The sequence below is a fragment of the Acanthaster planci genome, linkage group LG11 (assembly GCF_054643075.1).
Source record: "Acanthaster planci isolate LZ-2023a linkage group LG11, COTS_SCS, whole genome shotgun sequence".
NCBI classification, from domain to species: domain Eukaryota; kingdom Metazoa; phylum Echinodermata; class Asteroidea; order Valvatida; family Acanthasteridae; genus Acanthaster; species Acanthaster planci.
Genome location: NC_141787.1, coordinates 10,838,236 through 10,860,737, shown reverse-complemented (window position 1 = coordinate 10,860,737; position 22,502 = coordinate 10,838,236). Strand labels below are relative to the sequence as shown.

The window sequence follows — 22,502 nt, the reverse complement described above, 5'->3', positions numbered from 1 at the left end:
GGCCTTATATTTGGGGCCGGGGACTCCGAGATCGGAACTTTACTATAAAAAAAAAAAGTTGCTGGGCGTTTCCTAAAAAAGTTTGGGGCTGTCAGTTAAAAAGTTTAGGCCATCATTGGCCGGTGAATTGTGACTTTTTTATAGCCGGGGTGACCGAACTTCTTTTATAGCCGGGGTGACCGAACTTCTTTTATAGCCGGGGTGACCGAACTTATCAAAGCCTTGAATAAAAGTACGAGCTCCTGAGAGCTGCTGGGCCCTGCCAATCAATCCCTGTATTCTTTCAGCGCAGAGCGCTGCAATTAGCGAAGGTAATCCGTGTATTGTTTAGCAGAGCGCATTTGTTCCCGCGGCCGGGCGCTCGCAGGGGATTATCGCTGCACTGCACCGAAGACAAAGCGCGGGCTGTGCGGGCTCATTATGCACCTGCGCCCCATGAATGACCCGGCCCGGGCGCTGCTGGCCCTTGCCACGTTGACTGACAGGGCACGGCCCTCGCTGCTTGAGAATAAAAACGCCTTGCAGTGTTCGCGTGTGTTCATATTGGGTATCGTGTTATTTAGAGTACAGACAACATGGCTGAAGTTATATCCGGAGAGTCGAGTTCTTCCAGCGAAAGCGAGTTTTATCTGAGTTCAGACGAAGTTTCTTCGTCTTTTTCATCACCGCCGTCACCTGTTCAAGTACAGTCAAGTACAGAAATTGACAGTGATGTACCCTTGGCGGTATATGCCAAGCGCAAGAGACAGTCCCGTACACAGACCGCCGCGTCGACCAGCAGCAGTGCCGCACCGTTCCAGTGGACAGATGAAGACAGTACACCGCTGAAGTACGGCTTCACCGGTAATGGTGGTGCCGTCGACCCCCGCCTGCATCGCAGCTCGACCTGCAGTGAAGCCTTTGAACTGTTTTTTGACGATGTTCTCTACAAAAAGATAGTGCAAGAGAGCAACCGGTATGCCGTGCAGAGGCCCGCTACGACATCGGCGCACATGCGATCATGGACTGATCTGAACATTAGAGAACTGAAGGCCTTTCTGGGCCTTTGCATAATGACGGGCATTGCGAAGCACCCCACCCTTCATAGCTTCTGGTCCACCGACCCACTACTGAAGATGAGCCTATTCCCGTCCGTCATGCCCCGAGATCGCTTCCTTGCCATCCTGCAGTCCCTGCACTTCAACGATAACACCGCCATGCCAGATGACTGCACCGACCGCCTCTTCAAAGTGCGCCCAGTCGTCGACCATCTTGCTCAGAAGTTTGCCACTGTCTATGTTCCTCAACGGGACATTTCCGTCGACGACTCCCTGCTGAAGTTTTACGGGCGTCTCCGCTTCGCTACCTACAACCCCAGAAAGAGGGCCCGCTTCGGCATCAAGATGTACAAGTTGTGCCAGAGCACCGGGAGTGCCGCTGGGTACTGCTACAACTTCAAAATCTACACCGGCCAAAGTAGAGGAGACCTCCCAGCAACTACACAAGTGGTGATGGACCTGGTGAACGACCTAAGTGGTAAGGGCTACAACCTTGCCCTCGACCGGGCCTTCAGCAGTCCCGATTTGTTTCGACGACTTCACAACCAGAAGTTCAACGTCGTCGGCACCGTCATGGGGAACAGAAAAGGGATGCCGAAAGACCTGCAGTTCGTCAAGCTGAAGCGGGGCGAAACAGCGTCCCGGTCGGCCGACCTGGGTGTCAGCGGTTCTCTCCTGGCCATGGTGTGGCGAGACAAGCGCAACATCCGTATGCTCTCCACCATGCATACGGCAGACATCCGTGGCACCGGCAAGCAAGACAGGACAGGGCAGGAAAAGCAGAAACCGACCTGTGTCATCGAGTACAACGCCCTGATGGGGGGCGTTGACAAGAGCGACCAACTAGCGGCAAATCATCGAGCAACTCGTAAGTCCCTCAAGTGGTACAAGAAGCTCTTCTTCTACCTGCTCGACTTGACGCTGGTGAACACCTACGCCGTGTACCTGGCCGTTGGTCACCGCCTCTCCTTCCTCGACTACCGCTTGGGTCTTGTCCGTGAGCTGCTGTTCGACGAGCCCTTGCCCGAGTACCGCCCTCAGCACGATACTCCACCAGTCAGCAACTCCCGCTTTGTCGGCCGACACTTCCCCGTGGACTTCGAGAGGACCAGCTATGGCGACTTCCGCTACCGGCGGTGTGTCCTCTGCGCTTCCCGTGGTCTGCGAAAGAAGACGCACTTCGAGTGCGACACGTGCCACCAGCCCCTCTGCGTCGCCCCCTGCTTCAAGGAGTACCACACACTGTCCACTAATTGACACTTTGAACATTTATTTTCATGGACATTTTCATTGACATTATATTTTGCGTTTTTCATGTGTTTTGACTTGATGCCCCACTTATCTAGTAGAAAACAATATGTCATTTCTGGTGGTTTTACTAGGTGGTCATAGTTTCAACCTTTGAAAAAAATGACAAAAAAGACAAAGTTTCTGGAACGTACTGCTTTGAGGATGTAGTATTTTCATCTCTTGAAAAAGTGGCACATTTCCTTGTAATGGTTTTACTAGGTGGTCATAGTTTCAACCTTTGAAAAAAATGACAAAAAAGACAAAGTTTCTGGAACGTACTGCTTTGAGGATGTAGTATTTTCATCTCTTGAAAAAGTGGCACATTTCCTTGTAATGGTTTTACTAGGTGGTCATGTTTTCAGCATGTGAAAAAAATGACAAAAAAGACAAAGTTTCTGGAACGTACTGCTTTGAGGATGTAGTATTTTCATCTCTTGAAAAAGTGGCACATTTCCTTGTAATGGTTTTACTAGGTGGTCATAGTTTCAACCTTTGAAAAAAATGACAAAAAAGACAAAGTTTCTGGAACGTACTGCTTTGAGGATGTAGTATTTTCATCTCTTGAAAAAGTGGCACATTTCCTTGTAATGGTTTTACTAGGTGGTCATGTTTTCAACCTTTGAAAAAAATGACAAAGACAAAGTTTCTGGAACGTACTGCTTTGAGGATGTAGTATTTTCATCTCTTGAAAAAGTGGCACATTTCCTTGTAATGGTTTTACTAGGTGGTCATAGTTTCAACCTTTGAAAAAAATGACAAAGACAAAGTTTCTGGAACGTACTGCTTTGAGGATGTAGTATTTTCATCTCTTGAAAAAGTGGCACATTTCCTTGTAATGGTTTTACTAGGTGGTCATAGTTTCAACCTTTGAAAAAAATGACAAAGACAAAGTTTCTGGAACGTACTGCTTTGAGGATGTAGTATTTTTATCTCTTGAAAAAGTGGCACATTTCCTTGTAATGGTTTTACTAGGTGGTCATAGTTTCAACCTTTGAAAAAAATGACAAAAAAGACAAAGTTTCTGGAACGTACTGCTTTGAGGATGTAGTATTTTCATCTCTTGAAAAAGTGGCACATTTCCTTGTAATGGTTTTACTAGGTGGTCATGTTTTCAACCTTTGAAAAAAATGACAAAAAAGACAAAGTTTCTGGAACGTACTGCTTTGAGGATGTAGTATTTTCATCTCTTGAAAAAGTGGCACATTTCCTTGTAATGGTTTTACTAGGTGGTCATGTTTTCAACCTTTGAAAAAAATGACAAAAAAGACAAAGTTTCTGGAACGTACTGCTTTGAGGATGTAGTATTTTCATCTCTTGAAAAAGTGGCACATTTCCTTGTAATGGTTTTACTAGGTGGTCATGTTTTCAACCTTTGAAAAAAATGACAAAAAAGACAAAGTTTCTGGAACGTACTGCTTTGAGGATGTAGTATTTTCATCTCTTGAAAAAGTGGCACATTTCCTTGTAATGGTTTTACTAGGTGGTCATAGTTTCAACCTTTGAAAAAAATGACAAAAAAGACAAAGTTTCTGGAACGTACTGCTTTGAGGATGTAGTATTTTCATCTCTTGAAAAAGTGGCACATTTCCTTGTAATGGTTTTACTAGGTGGTCATAGTTTCAACCTTTGAAAAAAATGACGAAAAATACAAAGTTTCTGGAACGTACTGCTTTGAGGATGTAGTATTTTCATCTCTTGAAAAAGTGGCACATTTCCTTGTAATGGTTTTACTAGGTGGTCATGTTTTCAGCCTTTGAAAAAAATGACGAAAAAGACAAAGTTTCTGGAACGTACTGCTTTGAGGATGTAGTATTTTCATCTCTTGAAAAAGTGGCACATTTCCTTGTAATGGTTTTACTAGGTGGTCATGTTTTCAGCATGTGAAAAAAATGACAAAAAAGACAAAGTTTCTGGAACGTACTGCTTTGAGGATGTAGTATTTTCATCTCTTGAAAAAGTGGCACATTTCCTTGTAATGGTTTTACTAGGTGGTCATGTTTTCAGCCTTTGAAAAAAATGACGAAAAAGACAAAGTTTCTGGAACGTACTGCTTTGAGGATGTAGTATTTTCATCTCTTGAAAAAGTGGCACATTTCCTTGTAATGGTTTTACTAGGTGGTCATGTTTTCAGCATGTGAAAAAAATGACAAAAAAGACAAAGTTTCTGGAAAGTACTTTTTATTCCTTGCACCGGTGTTTGATTTTTATTCGATGAGAAAGAGTTGAAATTTATTTTACTACTTTTATGAGTTCGACTACTTCAATGAGAAAAGAAAACACAAGAGAAATGACAAGAAAATAAGAGAAAAAGAAGTTCTCTCCAAATATTTGTCTGTGTGTATTTCTATGTGTACTTTATTTTATTGGTTTCTAAATTTTACTTGAAATGGTTTGGGAAATAAAGTTTGGGAAGGGAATATCTTACACTACGGGAGGGAAAATGAACAAGTTGGGAGATAAAATATGAGAGTGGTTTGGGGGGGTATAAGTTTGGTAGATGGGAAAATATATAACAGAAAATAACCCCAATAGCTTCAAAAAATAGCGATAGTTACACGCAGCAGCGCCACGAAAAAGACACACTTTTAGACCCCTTTTTTACAGCATGAATTCATTTGTCCGTCATTGCCCGCACTCACTGAACAGTTGACAAAGCCCAGTGCACGTGCACAGCTTCCCATTCACTCAAGCCCAGTGCACGTGCACAGCTTCCCATTCACTCACCGCATAATACACGCTGGGGTCTTGACCGTCAATCGCTCTGCATAGCAACACGGCAGCATAGCAACGCACTGGGCCAAGGCCCGGAACAAACGAGCCCTTATGTAACGCACACAATGGGGGCTCTACACAGAGCGGGCGGCGTGGCCGCAAAACCGAAGGGTCAATGGAGGTTGCTTGTGAGGGCTAGACTCGCCACGGGACACCCACTTTATGGGGTTTAGGCGTTCAGAAAAAAAAGATATGAATTTTTGAAGATTTTTGAAAAACGAAAATATGAAAAAAGAGCCCGGCAGCGCATATAACGGTTAAAAAAAAGCACCCGGCAGCAAGTGGTTAAGGCAGGTCCAAATGTCTTCTTCGTAGACTAAATGCCCGCAAGTAGGGGCTGCAGTGAGGTTAAGCCCAGTTTCGAACCCTGAGCAACACATACCTTAACGGTTACATGGGAAAACTTCTTAAGGGCCAACAAATTGCATTCTTGACCACTAACCTCGGTAAGTTGATTTATAGCACACAGAATGTGTTCAAACCACTACAAACAAAAACCCACTGAGGATATACCTTCACAGAGGGTCCCATCCCCGTTGACGTCGGTGTAGCCTTCAGGGCAGTAGCACACATATGCTCCTGCTGTGTTGTTACAGACGGCAGCCATGTGACAGTTGGTCCCATTTGCCTGCATGCACTCGTCGACATCGGTGCAGTTGTGCATGTCCTGATCCAGCACGTAGCCACTGTTGCAGGAGCAGTTGTAGCCCCCTAGGAAGTTAGCGCACAGCTGGGAGCATGGGGAGCCCCCAGGGGCATTACACTCATCCAAATCTGGTAGAACAAGTTAATGCAGTTAGTAAAAACGTGCACAGGATGCGGTACCACCGGTTCTTGTCAGAACCCCACATGCTCAAAAAGAGATACATCCATGGTGCAACTGCAAACCTATCTAATTCATGAAAAGCTTCAAAACTGCAGTTCTAAGCAAGTTTCGATTAATGTAAATGTTGGCTCTCCCCCAATGTCGTTTGTCATACCCAATGCACGCCCGATGGAGGAAAGACCTACCATAGCAGGTAAACCCATTGCCCTGCAAGTTGTCAGGGCATGGTCCACATGTGTTTGTCACCTCTGGTGGTGGTAAGTCGATGCAAGTGACGTTATCAAAGCACGGGCTGTCTTGGCAAGCATTGAAGTCAACTTCACAAAAGTCACCTGACCAGCCTGGGGTACAATTGCACACAACCACCTGCATACAGACCACGGGACACACATCAATGTTGTAGTCGAGACCACTTAAGACCTTCACAAGACCAACACAAGACCTCCAGTCTGAATTCAAGTCACAAGCCATTCAAATGAACTGCAACAAAAGCATTCCTTTGTCATTTCGTTCACCCAGTTACCTGTGACTTGTCTTGTGCATGGTCTTGTGTCTGGTCTTGTGATGGTCTGGACTACAACACTGACACACATGAATAATATATATCAAAGTTGGATAGTTTGGAGTAGAAGTGTTTTCAGTGTGGACCAAAACATGCTCACACAAGTGAATGTGACTGTAGGCATATGAGTTTTTCTTTTTTTTAATAACTGGTCCAATGGGAAGCACAAACAAAGGTACACCTTGAAGAGTTGCTCAGGAAAGCCAGAGGGTTAAGGTTTTTTTTTTTCGATTAACAAACATGGTTACGGTACCACTCTCAGAGAAAAAATTGCACCTGTTTTAAGACAATAAAACGCAGTCAGAATCCTGTCATTTGGGGGAAAAAGTGTAAAAGAATGCTGTTAAGTTTGCTGGATTCCGAAATATGTGATGTGTAAAGAGTAACTTGTTCAAGCTAGGCTTAGTATTGACTGCTCTCGAATAAAAATGAGCTACGTTAGGTTCTGTCACAACACTCTCGTCAAACTGCCTTTCATATCAAGAACCACACTGTAACTTTTTATGTCCATGTTTCACAGTTACATGAAAACAATACAAACTCAGAGTGATGGTCAAGTCCATCAATATCATTTAGTCTCAAGTTACAATTTCATCAAAAATGAATTGTGACGGGGGTACTCCAACTCTCCCTACCCTGTTATTACTGAACCAGTTACAGATTTTGGATTTCAATTTGTGATGAACCTGCTTTGAACTCCAAAACAATACGAGTGATTCACAATAGTGCGCCCCCAAGAGTCTGCTACATGCTGGCCAATTACAACACGCCAAATTTGTTGACCCTTTCCGAACGCGCATTGGGTTGACAGATTTCGCGCACTGTGATTGGCCAACATGTTACAGAATCTTGGTGGCGCACTATTATGAATCACCAGTATTCTATGGGGCACGGGCACGAACACTGAAAAGTGAAACAAATGTCAGGTGAGCCTTACCGCAAAATTGTCTTTCATGATGTTTGTGTTCTCGACGTACTGATCATACAGGCAGGTCCCATTGTTTTGACAGTTGCAGACTTTCACAGTTGGTTCAAACACAGCATTGGCCGATCCATCACTGGCCCTGATGCCAATGCTAACTTTGTTGACGTTGGCAGGATTCCAGGTAAAAAGACCGGCTGTTTGATACATATAAAAAGAATGCATTTGGTCAATAAACAAAGGAAATTACTGACACTTAGGAATAATTATCAGTGCTTTTGTATCATTATTTCATTGGTATGTCATAGAGACAAGGATTTCCAAAGAAACTTGTACACAGATGCTCACTATCTTCTCTTAGTAATGTACGTGGAATCTAATATGACCAAACCATGCAATGTATTTGCAAAATCAACTAGCAGAAATGCAGTTTGTGTTCCTTGACATGGTCCTTCCATAAAACTCTTGTTATTCATGCACCAAAATTCTTATTCTCAGAAATTCTCCAGGAGCTTTGGAGAAGTTGAAGCAGTCAAGGTTAGCTTTACACAAGAGATGATCCTTGAAAGTATATTTACAAAGTGCGTAACACTGGTTTCCTTCCAACATATTTTTCATGAATCTCAAAAGTTCCTTGCTAAGCTTCCTTTGGATATGTGCTAGGTAAAGAGTACTGCAAACTTAGTTAATAACTAACTAGTTAGGTAATATGCACCATTTGGGGTTGAAAACATGTCCACACTTGAAGCCAAAGGAGTTCTACTCCAAAAGACTTTAACAACTGCATTCAGTGGAATGGCTTGATAAGGAGCAAAAAGGAATGAGAAAAGCACACAGTTTGGCCCTTGGTTCACCTTGGTTGAGGGATGCTCCTTCAATGTCCTCTACCAGAGAGAAGGTGACTGCATCTCCATCTGGATCACTGGCCATGACTTGCACCTCCACGGGATCTCCCACGCGGGCAAGTATCACATTGGTTCCGTTGTCAATAGTTGGAGGAAAGTTTGCTGCATGGAGAAGAAAAAATAATTGTGTTTAAAAGGATAGAGACAACAATGAGCCACAAGAACTATACGTTTTGCTGCCTTCAGGACCGACCCTTGGTGATCGTGAAAAACAAAGCTTTCAGGAATGTTAGAGTTATGTGGTACTTGAACACAAAGTTGAGTCAGTGGCGAGACTAGGGGTAAAATGTCTTGGGGGACGACTGGAGATGCATGCATTTATTTAGGGGAGCACCAAAAACCAATTAAGTATGACTTGTGCCAAAAGTTGTGTTACTGTATTTCAAAAATTCAAGTGGGGGTATATGAGGGGGATGAAGCTTGGCTGGGGACGTACTTCCCCCAGCGCCTCCCTCTCCCCTCTTAGTTACACCTCTGGGTTTGTATAAGTTGTGTCTTGCCTATACGCAGAAAAGCTCCACTGCCCACTTGTCAGAGGAGATAAAAGATTGTACATTTTCTACACAGCTACAGCCCCAGAGTGCATCTCACCTAGTTCTGCTGCGTTCTGTTGGTTCTCTTCACCTTTGGCCATCGTTGCCATGCCGATGTCCATGTTTTTGGTCGCTAGGGAATCAAACAGGCACATGTCGTTGTCCCCGCAGGAAGATCGAATCTCGGCGAGGAATGTCGGATCATCTCTCTCTGCTTCAGCGATGAGCTCATCCAGAAACAGTGGGATGAAGGTCAGGTTGTTGTAGTCCGCCCAGGTTGTGTCCGACGGGTACAGGAAGAGGGAGGTTTCAGGCGTTGTCCTCCCTGGTTTCAAACACAATTTTTAAAAAAGGAAAATAAAACGGTCTTAACCAACCCATTGAAGGCCAGTATATAATGATGTGCAATCCTCTCACTGTTAACATCTAACAAAAGAAGTGTGATTCAATAACAATGGACGCTCATTGTTAGAGAACTGTGTTTTTTTGTTAGACATTCTTAGTGTCTATGTAGTTTACTCAGTGTTGCTGGGGCATCCATCACACGTACCAACCAAATTGAATAGAACTTATCCAGTCTAAGTCAGTTCATGAGCTGTGTACAAATAAACTGCTGCGGAAAGCCTTCCTTCAATTGTTCATTCCAATTGCTTGCGGCTAAACTTGGAAACTGACTTTTAATATCTTTGCGACCAAACTCACAGTGGAAATGTTACCACGTGGATTCTAATCTCTATTTTCAAGTTGTGGATGGACTCCATCCCATGTAATACTCTCAATACTCAAACTGGGTGCAGAAAAATGTTGCATGCACATTTTTCATGCACATGCATGTCATGCAAATCAAGTTAAACATTTGTCTTTCAGAAATATACTATGTGGTATATATCATCACGGCCTGATTTGAAAAATATGATTTAAAGTTTGGATATCCACACAAAAACTTACAAGTCTCTCCAAATTTAAAGAAGTCTGAATCAGTGTAGTTGCCATCACTGCCAGAGGCTGTCAGTAGGGTTTCATTGCGTTTCAGGAAGTCATCAGATGGGTCACCATTCCACACTCCTGAAATGTGAGCAAAGGGGAGTCAAAATTCCATAAAGTTCGGTATGGTGGCATCTATCATTTTGAAAATTATCCAGCAAGAAAGGAGAAATAGCAAGTCTGGAGTTGAAAGACTGAACTGGTTATAGGGGTTTGCGCCGGCAGTAATTACTGCCTAGGATGTATGGTAGCAGAGCTTACTTCCTCCGCGTTTGCGGATGAGTGCACACAGCCTTGGGTCTGATTTTAAGTTTACTTTTGTCTGAGTCCAATTTTCCAAGTCCAAATTGTTTAGTTCGAGCCAACCTCCAGTCCAGTGGTGAATTGCTTGTTACAGTAGATTATATCAAATCAATTGACAGAATGATGGTCAGAACACAGAGATGACTAAGATTAAGTGAATGTTTCACCCAGCATGGCGGATGCCAACCCAGTCAGGTACAGGTATCTTAAAGAGATTTATCACAGGGAAAATTTGATGCATGATCAAACAGACACTACTACGTGCTATTTTCTGTGCACTGGAATCAAGTCAGGCAGGTTATCCGAGTCAGCCACTAGCAAAGCCTGATCCACGCTGATGAGTCCAAAAGGTTTCAACTTTGATGCAAGTCAACAGTCCAAGAAAAGTGGGCTTGAGTCCAGACTCATCAACTCACCCAGCAGCCCACGACTAGATCCATTCTTGTACACAGCTGGAGCAGACACGATGATGTCCAAAATCCCCAGACTGATCCCTACCTCCATCGACGTCCCCACCGTCCAGGTGGCTTGGTAGCGAGTGTTATTGTTGGCGTCCAGCTTCTGTGCGATGATGCAGGAGGCATTAGGAACCTCGTACACATCTGGGGAGATATTGCACATGAATGTGGTGACATAAAGTTTATAAATTTTGTTACGCTTTACAAAAAGGGAGACAAATGCAGAGGTGCAACTATAACATTAGGACTACATGCACTGGTAAGCCTCAGAGAAAGAAACCTTACATTGAACATTCTCAATCTGCCCAGACATTTTGCAATAATACAAGTGAAACCCTGCATTTCTATTTCACAAAAAAAGTTCCGGGTAAACCAGAGTTAGGAGAGTTATCCAAAATTGAATTCTACCTTCTTCAATTAAGGTCTTGTTGAAGAGTTCATCATTGACGAATATGTCAACATCTGTGAGATTCTCATTGGCAACCATCTGGACCTGCAACGTCAGGTAAAGATACTTCAGAAGGTGTATTTGGGGCTATGAAACAGAGAATAACTGAAATTACACAACAATCCCCCAGTATCTGATCAAACTGGTTACACTATTAGTTCTTCTCCAATACACCATCTCGCCACTCAAAAGAGAGAGCTTTCCATGGTGATCAAGCAATTCACTTCTCCAACATACACTGTATAACGTTCTTAAACGGCTTGAGAGTCCCCTGATAAAGAACTGAGTTGAATGTGAAACTGAGGCAGCGTTAATACATAACTGAGAAAAGTGAGGTCATGCACGAACAATATCACAGCAAACTCCAACATCAATAGCTTGTACATGTACATGTACATGTGAAGTATCGTTGGATACTGGCTGTAAATACAGACCCATGGTTATAACCTCTGGCTTGTGTATTAAACATACAGAGAATAACAGATTCCACAACACAGTAATTATAATCAGGTCATTTCTCTGAGTGTTAAGATATTTTGTCCCTCTTCACCACTAAACCCAAGGACAGAAAGAAATTAAAGTAATTGATACCAAATAGAAAATGGTTTCCAGGCAATTTCAAGTGTTGGCGCGAGTGAAATTAGTGAATGATAATTGAGAATGGGATCTGAATACATTCATTACCTACTGCTTGATGGGAAGCATGTACTGTACCTTTGCAGAATCATTTGCCTGGCCTACGAAGCCAATAAACTGAGTGGCTTGTGACAGCTCTCCGGTCTTGTTATTCCAGGCACGCATGGTCCTTCCCTGGATCTCAAACAGAGCCTCCCCGTTGCTGTCGGGCAACAGAAACTGTGTGTACTCCCCAAGGCCATTGAAGGTGTACCCTACTCCGTCCAAAGTTGTGATGTGAGGATCGCCCATCATCCAACCTACCGGCCAGACATATCAAGAAGATACAAATACACACACATATACATGTAAGTGTGTAAACGCCTTCAATCGTAGACTCCCTATTGTTCCTCTTTTGTCCATACTTTAATTTTTTCGGAAGACCTCCCATATGTTTTGTACATGTTTTCCAACCATGGACTCTTCGGCAACCGCAGACCCTATTTTCTCCTATTGTTATAGGTACGATTGAAGGCGTTTACACACTCGCACACACCCCCATGTTGGACTTGTGTACTTGCACGAGTGGCATACATGTAAATAACTGCTGTAGAATAGTTATGCTTTACTGGAAAATATTTTCTTTTGTTTTTCCTTCTTTCTTTCTTCTCTAGTCTTTCATTCTTTACACTGTCTGACAGCATTAAATATTGAAACTAAGAAAAAAAAAGTTGTGGAGTTTTAGAAAAGAAATAGCAGGGATAAGTAATGTCCAACTGAGTTCTTTGCTATAAATGAAACTCAAAACACACCTGTTGTGGGAGGTAGGTATCCACTACAACTACCCTTCGGTCGCTTTTCAAAGTACATATCACAGAAGGTCTCATCATTTGCTTTATCACAACAGTAAACGCGTGGGTAAAAATCCAAAACTGAAGAGGAAGAGGACAATATGGATAGAAAATGTACAGTGGAATTGTGGTTACAGTGCAACAAATGGATTTAAAAAACTAATAGCAAAAAATACTGCCAATTAGCCCAGGTTGGATGTTGTCTTCATTTACACTACGACTGATGTCCACGGTATAAAAGTCCTCCTACAATGCAAAATTTTTTTCAAGGTTTTTTCTCACATTTTTACCCGGTGAAGACAGCTCAAAGTTCACAAATGCCTTGTATCCCAAATTCCATAAATGCTGTGTTGATATGCCTGCGGATAAGGTATTTTGAAGGAAATTTTGCGAAACGCAACACTTTCCGTCGCGATTCATTAACAATCTACTTTTGTCTAGTATACATGTACTTGTAAATGCAAGAAATGCGTAGTAAACGACTGCCCCTTACGCATGCGTGGAAGAGCTGTGAGTGTAAAGAAGTCGCAGATAAAGGCTGTGTCCGAAATGGGCTTCAAAAGCTACGGCTAGGTCTGTTGTCTTTAAGTATCCATGCATTTCCAATGGAGCAAAGACCTAGACCTAGCTCTAGACAACAAAACTGACAGAATGTGGGCCGAGCTTGGAGACCACTTCGCGCGTACGCAAATGTGTATTACCAGATGAACACAGGTCATTCATGAATTGCGATGGAAAGCATGCAGCTTAGTTTCACAAAATTTCCAGCAAAGCATGTTGTTCGCAGGCGTATTTAGTAATTTCAACACAGTATTTATGGAATGTGGGATACAAGGTACTTGCAAATGATCATGTGAGCTGTCTTCGCCATATAAAAATGTGAGAAAAAAATTTTGCATTGTGGGAGGGCATTTATGCCCCGGACATTAGTCGCAATGCAATGCAGACGACATCCAACCTGGGCTAACTCCCGATATGACTCACTGCATGTTTTGGAAAGGGACGTGAGTCCAGTGATCTGTCCAGAGGACAGATAATTTGTACTTGCATCTGGCAACATGATTATGGAAACAAAAGGGCAGAGATTATGCTTTGCACATTTTCATTCAAATATGACATTGACAGAGGAATAAGACAGCATGATAAAGGGCTGAAAAAACAAGAGAACGACTCTGATATTTTGCAATTATTTGGGCTTGATCAACACTGGATGAAAATATGTACTGTTCCTCACAGAGGTTTCAAACAGGTAGGCTAAAAGTGTTAATATTTATGGCCACAAAGGACGACAATAAAAACCCATGACTAAACTGATTTAAAACTTCACATACAGCAGAATGTTACAAGGATAGTACACTGTGCTCACTACGACAAGAGTGCTTGACTCATGCATAACTGCTACAGCTCATGCAAACTATTCTTGTATTGCTGCCAAAGCAATCTAATATCAGTTATATCATACCAATAAAAATGTCATCAAGCAAAGCATTTAAAGACTGATGCATGATTAGAACACTTACAAATCCAAAAAAGCCAAAGAAAGAAGTTAGAGCGTCTACCAATTCTTTCCGTTACACTGAGCTCAAAGGGTCCCTTGTAGCCTGTGATGAGCGACCGGTCTGCACGGTAACAACAAACCATTCCAGCACCTGCCCGTGTGGGAGGAAATCGAGTCCGGAGGCAGAATCCATCTTCTGTTTGAAAGACAATTGTGCACAATGAAGATTTTTTTTTTAATAATTACTATGTGCATGTATTTTCAACTTTCTGTTGGTTAGTTTTAATTGCTTGTACTGTGTCTATAAGCAAAATATTTTGGATATATGGCACTTTATAAATGCTGTTATTATTATTATTATATGGATGATAAAAAGTGGCAGGAACTGGGCGAAAAACCTTGGGCTGGAATCATGTGGACTACAGGGCTATCCCCTGAATAACGTGACAGGTTCAGTGCAACTCTTGGCTGTGCACACCGAACACATAAATTCGAGAAAATGAGACTGAAAGTCTCAAGTGTCAATATTCAACATTATAACATCTCACCCATACATTGTGTATCTTAATTAACTAGCCAAGGGTAAGACACAAAACAAGTGTTGACTCCTTTTTCGCATGGTAAGACTAGACTAGTCTCCTAACGTGATCTGTATTAGAATGATTTATGGATAAATATCAACGGGCCAGTTTTACTGCACTCTGTGATAAAGCGGTCAATACATGTACATTTGTACAACATGTTTGATTAGCAGTTGACAAACGGCAACTACACAATGAGAAAAGCAGTCAATTTAAAATTGAAAAAAATCATGTTGCATTTCAGGCACACACAGTGGCTGCAAAATAATTTAATCCAGCTACCTCCCTCCACCCTCCAAAGGTCAATCTTATGTGAATTAAACCATAAAGCTTACCTTCATTATTTACTGCATTCAGGACAGCATCAGAGAGGGGCATGCTGGATCTTGACCCATCAACACGTCTTGATCTACGGCGACCGTACTTGCTATCCCTGCCTCCTTGTGAGAAGGCACACGGGCAGGTTCCTAAATATCTATTCCAAATCCTTGGGTCTGGCTGACGGTTATACCACCATCTGCAGAAGCGTTTCGGATTGGTGACCCTCCGGTTATTCGAATCCAGCCGATACACCCAGCGGCCCTTGAGGCCAGTGTTTCCGATCAGTGAGTCTGGCCGGAACTTGTCGGCGATGGAGGTGAACGGGCTTGCCTTCTGGGAGTTGACAAAGAGACTCCTTCCACTTCTGAAGCCAATGATGACGTCAGTGTCAGAGAGGGCATTGTAGTTCCACTGCATCTCTCCCTCGGGGAAGTTAACGACGGCAAAGCTGTAGTCCCCGTCAGTGACCAAGGCCACTTGGAATGTGTTAGTATTCTGTGTCAACAAATTTGAGAGTGTTTGCGTACATTCTAAGGAAGAAATTTACATCTCGGATACATGTGATTTCTGCACCACTGGACAGCATGTGCCCATATTGCCGTGCACAGACACAGTGCACTTCCTTTGGCTCATCTTTTTCAGACTCCAAGGATAGCTGCTATGACATATAAGTGAGCTATGTTTGTATCAAATTTTCCTAGTTTTTGAGAAGTATTGGGCAATGGCTTGACAACTTGTGCCTTTTTTTAATCAATACACCTAATTTTAAAATAAAAAACACAGGAAAGAGCCTATGAGAGCCCCAGCAAGGCAGCCAATTGTGACCAAGATTGTAAGCCTATGACACATAATGAAATGCGTGAGTATATTTGGACCTCCAAGTTGAAGTGACAACTATAATTAATTCATCGGGTGCCCAGAAAAAGGTCGTAAGGGTGAAAAACGGGTAAAAGGTCAAATTTAGTGTTTTTCTTTTAATTGATAGAGCATTGAAAGGCCTTTCATTTGGTATACATATTGATTCAAAGTGCTACGTCTTCAGACATAAGTAACAGAAGGAAAAGGACGGTAGGTGGTTTTACATTACTTTTGCCAACAATGTTACCATGTCATACTAACGTAACAAAATATGCGATACAGTCCCACTGAAGTGTAGATGTAGTCAAAGTCTAAACCCAGCAAAAGGTCGCTAGGATTGTTACCTGCTGTTTTAGTGCACGTTTGGCATGAGGAATTCCTGGCAAAAGGTTGTTAGCATAAAATGTAAATTATTGTTAAAAATCAAGTTTTTTTATCCATAAAAATGTCAAATCTTATTTTTATCATCAACAAAATTTCATCTCTCTAGAATTCAGACTTGTGTGACTTTTTGTACAAATGGGAGCCCAAACAATTTTTTACATTGATTATTTCAAAAATTAATATTTGCGTGCCTGGACTGCCAACAACCTTTTCCTTGGCACACGATGAACTATAGTTCAACTAACACCGCACAAACAATGGATGGTTTGGACTACCTAGTCGACCATTGGGGACAAGGCCCAGGGGTATGGTCACAGCGCTGGTTATCGATAGCCGATTCCATTTATCATTACAAAGGGAAACCATTCACATTAGATCAACTGTACGAGATATCATTAGCCATGAAAGCTACAAGAATCGCAGCCAACTGTGACATGTAACAATGAGATTTTAAAAATTGACTGACTATGGTTGTTGGAGTGTAACTGAATTGCGCATGCGCAATTGACTACTGGTCAATCTATAGTTCACGCCTAAGCTTGCCCCAAGATGGCCCCTCATAAATTCCTGTCCCTCTTCTTGATACACTTTTATACTTTATGATTATCCACTATCCAGTTAGCGTAAACAGATCGGTGCTTTAGATAATCATATTTGAATCCAATACACACATAAAGTTTACTCCCAGGAAATCTAAGGAACATCTTTAAAATGGAGAAATGGTGCATGTTTTTTCAATGTGAATGACGCACAAGTTTGTTCTTTTCTCCCTCAACAAAATTCTTCATGCTTGACCAATAACAAAAAAGGACATATGTACATGAAAAGTTATGAAACAAATAAGTTGTAAACATGTTCCACTTGGCCAGAAAATATCTGCATCATTTAAAGTTCCAAGTCACAGAGTTTAAGGCACATTAATCCCTTTTTAAAGTATTTCTTTCTGCCATGAATCCACTTGTTCAAAGATATTTTTAGAGCTTTATAAGGTCTCTTGCAGATCTATCTAGTCCATTTTACCTAAAACCGTCACTTATGGTAGCAAACAAACATGCACATCAGCTGAGGGTTTGGGGTCATCGAGCAGGCCTTTATTTGTTGGAAATTTCTTTGACATCTCAAGTTTTTCAATATTCGAGTTAGACTCAATCACCATGACGATGCCAATATGTAAGTGGCAGGCATGAACATTTGTGTGAAATTGTCATAAGCAAATAGGAAGCTCAATTGTTTCAATGCACCTGGATAGCATGTTTCAGTTTGTTGTGAACTGTTCAAATTTGATACAATCAAACATTACTGTACAAACAAAAATAAGTCACAAAAATCATTGACCTCTTAAAAGCAAATTCTACAACTTCTGCGATAGAGCAAACTTTCCCAAAGCAAGGATGTATTGGCAATATCAATCTGCAAACATTAACCCTAACCCCCCAAAGGTTGCTGGCCCTAACCTTCCCCATTCACACAAAGTTAAACACCCATATGGGACTTTGTGCACAGAGGCTGTTGGACTTTTGAGTTTTTCTGAGGTATGCCAAACCCAATGCAAAAGCCAGCTGTTACGGGGCCTACCAGACCTATCCCCACAGAATTAAACACTTTACCACAGTTTAATTCTGTGTGGTTGGGGGAGGTTAGGGTTAAACAATCTGCAAACATCTCACCTAGAGTGATACGGAAAAAATGGAAGTAGAACCACGTATAAAAAAATGTACTTACAATTGTTTCTATGAATGATGGTAATTTGTACCATGTGACCACCAGCATCCAGTCTGGTGTCCAGCTAGAAAATGACGTATGTACGGCCTTGATCCTTGACAATGCATCCTGCATCACTGGTCCACTGGTATTCGTGTAAATCTAAAATCAAGAATCGCATGAGTTCAGATAATTCCATTCGGTTGTGGTAGATTTCTTTTTTTTTTGTTTTTTAGTTACGACTTAATTGCAAGACAGCAACTTTTTAAACAGAGCAAACTATGGCTCAATCAGGCTGTATAACTCTTTGGCAGAAAGAGGCATTCATATGTGCTAGACAGCATTTGCTTTTACTCAGGGAAGGGCTTCCCGTGGATTTTCTGGCTCCCTCAAAATGTGTTCTTCTTTCCCTTGGTCCTTCAAAGGGGTGGTTTAAAGGGTGGCTTAAAGCTGGAACAAAAAAGCCTTTTGTTTACTGCTTGCATCAACAAAATCAAACAGAAAGAGTCCACTGTTGGATAACATTGGGTTCAGCATTATGGGTTTTTGCTGGCTGGTCCAATGTTTACAGGATAGCAATAAAAATAATATTTATAATGGTACTGTGATGGTCTCAGGAGGGCCTCCCGCATTCCACCTTAGAATTTGTTACTCTGAAGTATGCAGCGCACCAAAGGAGTTCTTTTGAATTTGTATATTAAAGGATTTTGGCCCTAAAACCTGTTGAATGCACTGTGTATTGATAGGTGGGGGTTCAACGAGCAAAAAAAGCTGGGCTCGAGCACGCTCATGGCACACATGTTAAACTACACCACAGGGTAACCGGAGGCTTCGTCCTCTTCACTTTGTTGCTGTGATGTAAGTACCCCACTATGAAGTTTTGGTAGCCAACACCCAAGACAAGCTGCTGAGTCGAGACGATGCTAAGAGTGGACTCGCATTTACTATTTAGCCCACCGTGCCACCAGACCTCTTGTTCGATGGTTGTGAGTTGTACCCAGGCTCACTGTTGTCTGGCTTGGGCTAGACAAAGCTCAGTGTTCTCCCAAGAAGGCTTGGGCTAGACCGGTTCAAATGCTCTCCGTAGATGAGCGTACCATTGCCAGTCCTGACGGAAGTGCTATCTTGGATATGTTCTATCCAAGCCCTCCCTGGCAGTTACTAGCCATGCCAGAACCCCACCTATGTTCACTCTACCCAGTATTAATCTTGCACATGTAATCTTCACTTTGCCATCCAGTTTGTGTGTAATTTCCCTTGATACTGCTCGAAGACGATATTTCATTGTTTAACCTCAGTTTATTTGTTCATGTTGCGCCCTTGTTAAGTTGACTTTTGATGAATTTGCCACATGTAACAGTATACTGTTTGATCAAGTCAAAGATTATCCAGTCACCTCATGGGCAACGCGAGGATTTGTTTCCATGGGGGAAGCCCTTTTTGGGCGGGGGAACCACTCATTAGCAATGAACTGATGAACTATTGACTGCAGAAGAGAGTCAATTTAAGGTTGTTCAACTACATTTGTAAATTGTTGATCTTTGCCCTCTTTTAATTTTGGTCAAGGGGGGGGGTTGAAGGTGGCAGAGATCCTTTCTTGCCGCCTTCCTTGATCCATGAATCACATGACACATAATAACATGTGTAAGTATGGTCTGTAATTGTGAGTGAGAAATACACACATAATCTCTAAAGCGGTGTTTTTAGTGTAGCAGTGGTTGCAGCTGTGGAGGTACGTGTAGTTTCAGGTTTAATACTTTCTTCAGCCATTGTTGTGGCTTCACCTGTGCTGTAGTTGTTCCATCTGCTACTGTGGAAGCACGAGACGAAGTGAACTGTTTGGTGATACTATTTGAGCACTTCAGCAGCCAGCATGCATAGTCATAAATAGCAAGACTTTTGGTATAACATACAGTTATGACCACAGAACAAGTGGTTTCAGAAAATATGCCCAAGAAGTCTTGACACCAATTTACCTGGTAAAAAACCTCAGCATCACCAGCAAATGGATTGGCATCGATCCAGAAAGGCGCAACAACGGCAATGCTGTCACTGCGATTAAATCCACCAGGGAATGGATGGGGAAAGGCCAGAAGCATATCATTGCGGTTGGTGAAGATGATCTGTCCATTATCTGTGAACTAGAATATGGGACATTTTTGAAATAAATCACTAGTGTTTAATGCCAAAATAATTCTTCTGTGTAAGTTGACAATTTCCAAATGTCTTCTTAACTTCTACAGCATGTCCTCCCTGAAGTTGGAAATGCAAATAGATTCCAAATCTATGAAGTTTGCTGCTTGCAACGTGCAATAAAATCATTAACCAGGAGACTGACTGCAATATCAAGAGCATACAATGTTATACAATTTGTTTGATATGTGACTAAAGTTTCAAGACATATGCCATTTACATGGTCAAAATGAAATTCAAGACTTTTGACCCTTTTTAGAGACATAGAATATTGCAAACAAATTGCCAAGAGAGTCTGTGTAACTGTTGGAGTCAGAACTATTTATGATCAGATATGCACCTAAAATTAAAGTCAACCCACCAAACAATATGGGAAATCTACCACTCATCTAAACCTGGAGTACATTTGCTTCCACCACTGAAAAACCTATTCACGCAAGTGATGTCTGTAACAAATATGCAGGAGTAAGGCAGACATGTTGAACTATTGAGAAATTGGTTTTACAGCACAAATATCCATGAGTGCCCACAGTCACTCTCTTGCATGTGTTTTCTATATGGAACACAAACATGCACAGGTTCAGTGTGTACAAAGTTGGTTGCCAGCACAAAATAACACAGGGTCTTTTGTGCAGTCCTCTTCACTGCATTTGGTTTACTGCATAATTATGCACATTAAACAGTGAGGCACAGTTGTTGGACAGCACAAAAGTGCAATCTGATATTCCCGTGAGGGTCTGTTAGTGCAGTGTGCAACACAACATGGCTGTGCTTCTTTGAGGTGTTTACCAAGTGACCCAAAGAGTGACTTCAGCGTAGGAGGGTTAATAATCCAGGTTACCCACAAAAACTTCAGAACCAAGTCATCTGAGTATACATGTTGATATTGCATGGGGATAAAATGAAATACCGGTAGTAGTTTAAAAGGACTGGGGGAAAAATGACTCAATGAGGCACTTACGTAGAGGCCTGAGAAGAAATATTTGTAACCAAGTGGGAAGCCGTATTCAGGTTTAATGATGTTTGAGACAATATCCGAGGCTAAGGATTGAGCTGAAGTCCCGCTCAGAAGAGAATCACCATTTGTAACTCCAAATGGGAACATGATTATTTCTGTGGGAAAAAAATGGGAAATGTCCCACAACCGGAACCACATAATTTCATGTAATACAGGCAGGGAGACTTTTTTCTGCACTATGTGACTACATGCAGATCACAAAATTCACATCAAATTTGAAAGCAGTTTATGGTAAAAAGTATCCCAAGCCCAAGTTCAATTTCTAGATCACAAAACGACGTCACTCACTGGCAAACAATACAGATTTAATGTGTGAACATGTTTTCCTGCTAATGTCAAGGCATAAAATCAAATTTCTTAAAGCTACAATCACCAATACAGCATCTATATTAAGGTTTTTTCGTACAGCAGTGTGAACCTTAAATTAAAAAGATTAACACACTGACTATTTAGATTGTAAAAGCTTGAAGGTGACAATTTAACAATTTGTTTCAAGGATCAAGGATATTATTTGTAAGAGCTAACACTTTCCAACCTATTGTGAAACTAACACATGAGAAACCAACAACACAAATGCAAACATGTATATCATGCATATCAGTGATCAAAACCTTCGATTTTCCTCATCGCATATATTTTACCCTGTGGAACCTAAGACTGTCACAGAAAATTACAACGATGCATAGTTTACCTATGGGTTATTGGCAGTAACAACAGACATTTGAATGCCACTTTAATACAGATCAGAGTCAGAAGCTTGCCTTCAAACACACATGTACATGTATGTACATGTATGGGCCTACCCAGCAAGATATGCATACCTTCGGAAACCCCACACTGTTCCCAAGATCATGCAACCAAGCTCAAAACTACGACTACACTGACACAAACCTCGGCAGATGAATCCATTTCCACGGAATCCTTCATTGCAGGCGCATCCGTAACCGCCGATTGTGTTGTTACAGGTTGCATTGGTATGGCAATTGTGGATAGCAGACGTGCATTCATCAATATCTGTGGGATGATTCAAATGATAATTGCATTAGGTTCAAAAACATAGCTACATGTATTCACCAAAAAACAAACTAATACAATGTTCCTTGTTTGTGCAGTGAATGATAAACATTTAATTTCATATTCTGTGAAGTATCATATTTTTATTGTGTAGGGATTTTGGAATTCCCCAGTTAAATCAGCAAATTATGTGACCTTTGTGATTGAGCCCACGTGCACACTTAGAATGTAAACGTATGTATTTATTTTCTGGAAGTCACGCCTGTCGGCCGAAAGTGGCCTACAATGTTATACTTTATGGCCGGAGTGAAGAAGGTTGGTAGGCTTCCAAGGTTTTTTCGGGAGTGCAGTGCTGTGCTAGACAACTGGGTGGATGGACGTGGTGATGGCTCCGCTGGGAATCACATAGATTGTAGCATCTGACACAT

The 22,502-nt window shown here is 41.9% G+C and overlaps 1 protein-coding gene across 2 annotated transcripts in view; it reads right to left on the bottom strand.

The window, feature by feature from the left end:
• LOC110984828 (uncharacterized) overlaps positions 1-22,502 on the bottom strand; it is a 48,634-nt gene that overhangs the window by 15,068 nt on the left and 11,064 nt on the right. For both annotated transcript variants that reach the window (XM_087143059.1, XM_022245370.2), the window contains exons 8-23: positions 21,952-22,074; positions 21,004-21,155; positions 19,826-19,990; positions 17,871-18,011; positions 14,921-15,401; positions 14,027-14,200; positions 12,468-12,587; positions 11,755-11,975; positions 11,001-11,085; positions 10,551-10,736; positions 9,796-9,912; positions 8,906-9,172; positions 8,264-8,416; positions 7,425-7,606; positions 6,111-6,291; positions 5,613-5,873 (exon numbers count right to left, since the gene is read on the bottom strand). In XM_087143059.1, coding sequence (XP_086999185.1) covers positions 5,613-5,873; positions 6,111-6,291; positions 7,425-7,606; positions 8,264-8,416; positions 8,906-9,172; positions 9,796-9,912; positions 10,551-10,736; positions 11,001-11,085; positions 11,755-11,975; positions 12,468-12,587; positions 14,027-14,200; positions 14,921-15,401; positions 17,871-18,011; positions 19,826-19,990; positions 21,004-21,155; positions 21,952-22,074 — 3,009 coding nt within the window. The remainder of the gene's footprint in view (positions 1-5,612; positions 5,874-6,110; positions 6,292-7,424; positions 7,607-8,263; positions 8,417-8,905; positions 9,173-9,795; positions 9,913-10,550; positions 10,737-11,000; positions 11,086-11,754; positions 11,976-12,467; positions 12,588-14,026; positions 14,201-14,920; positions 15,402-17,870; positions 18,012-19,825; positions 19,991-21,003; positions 21,156-21,951; positions 22,075-22,502) is intronic.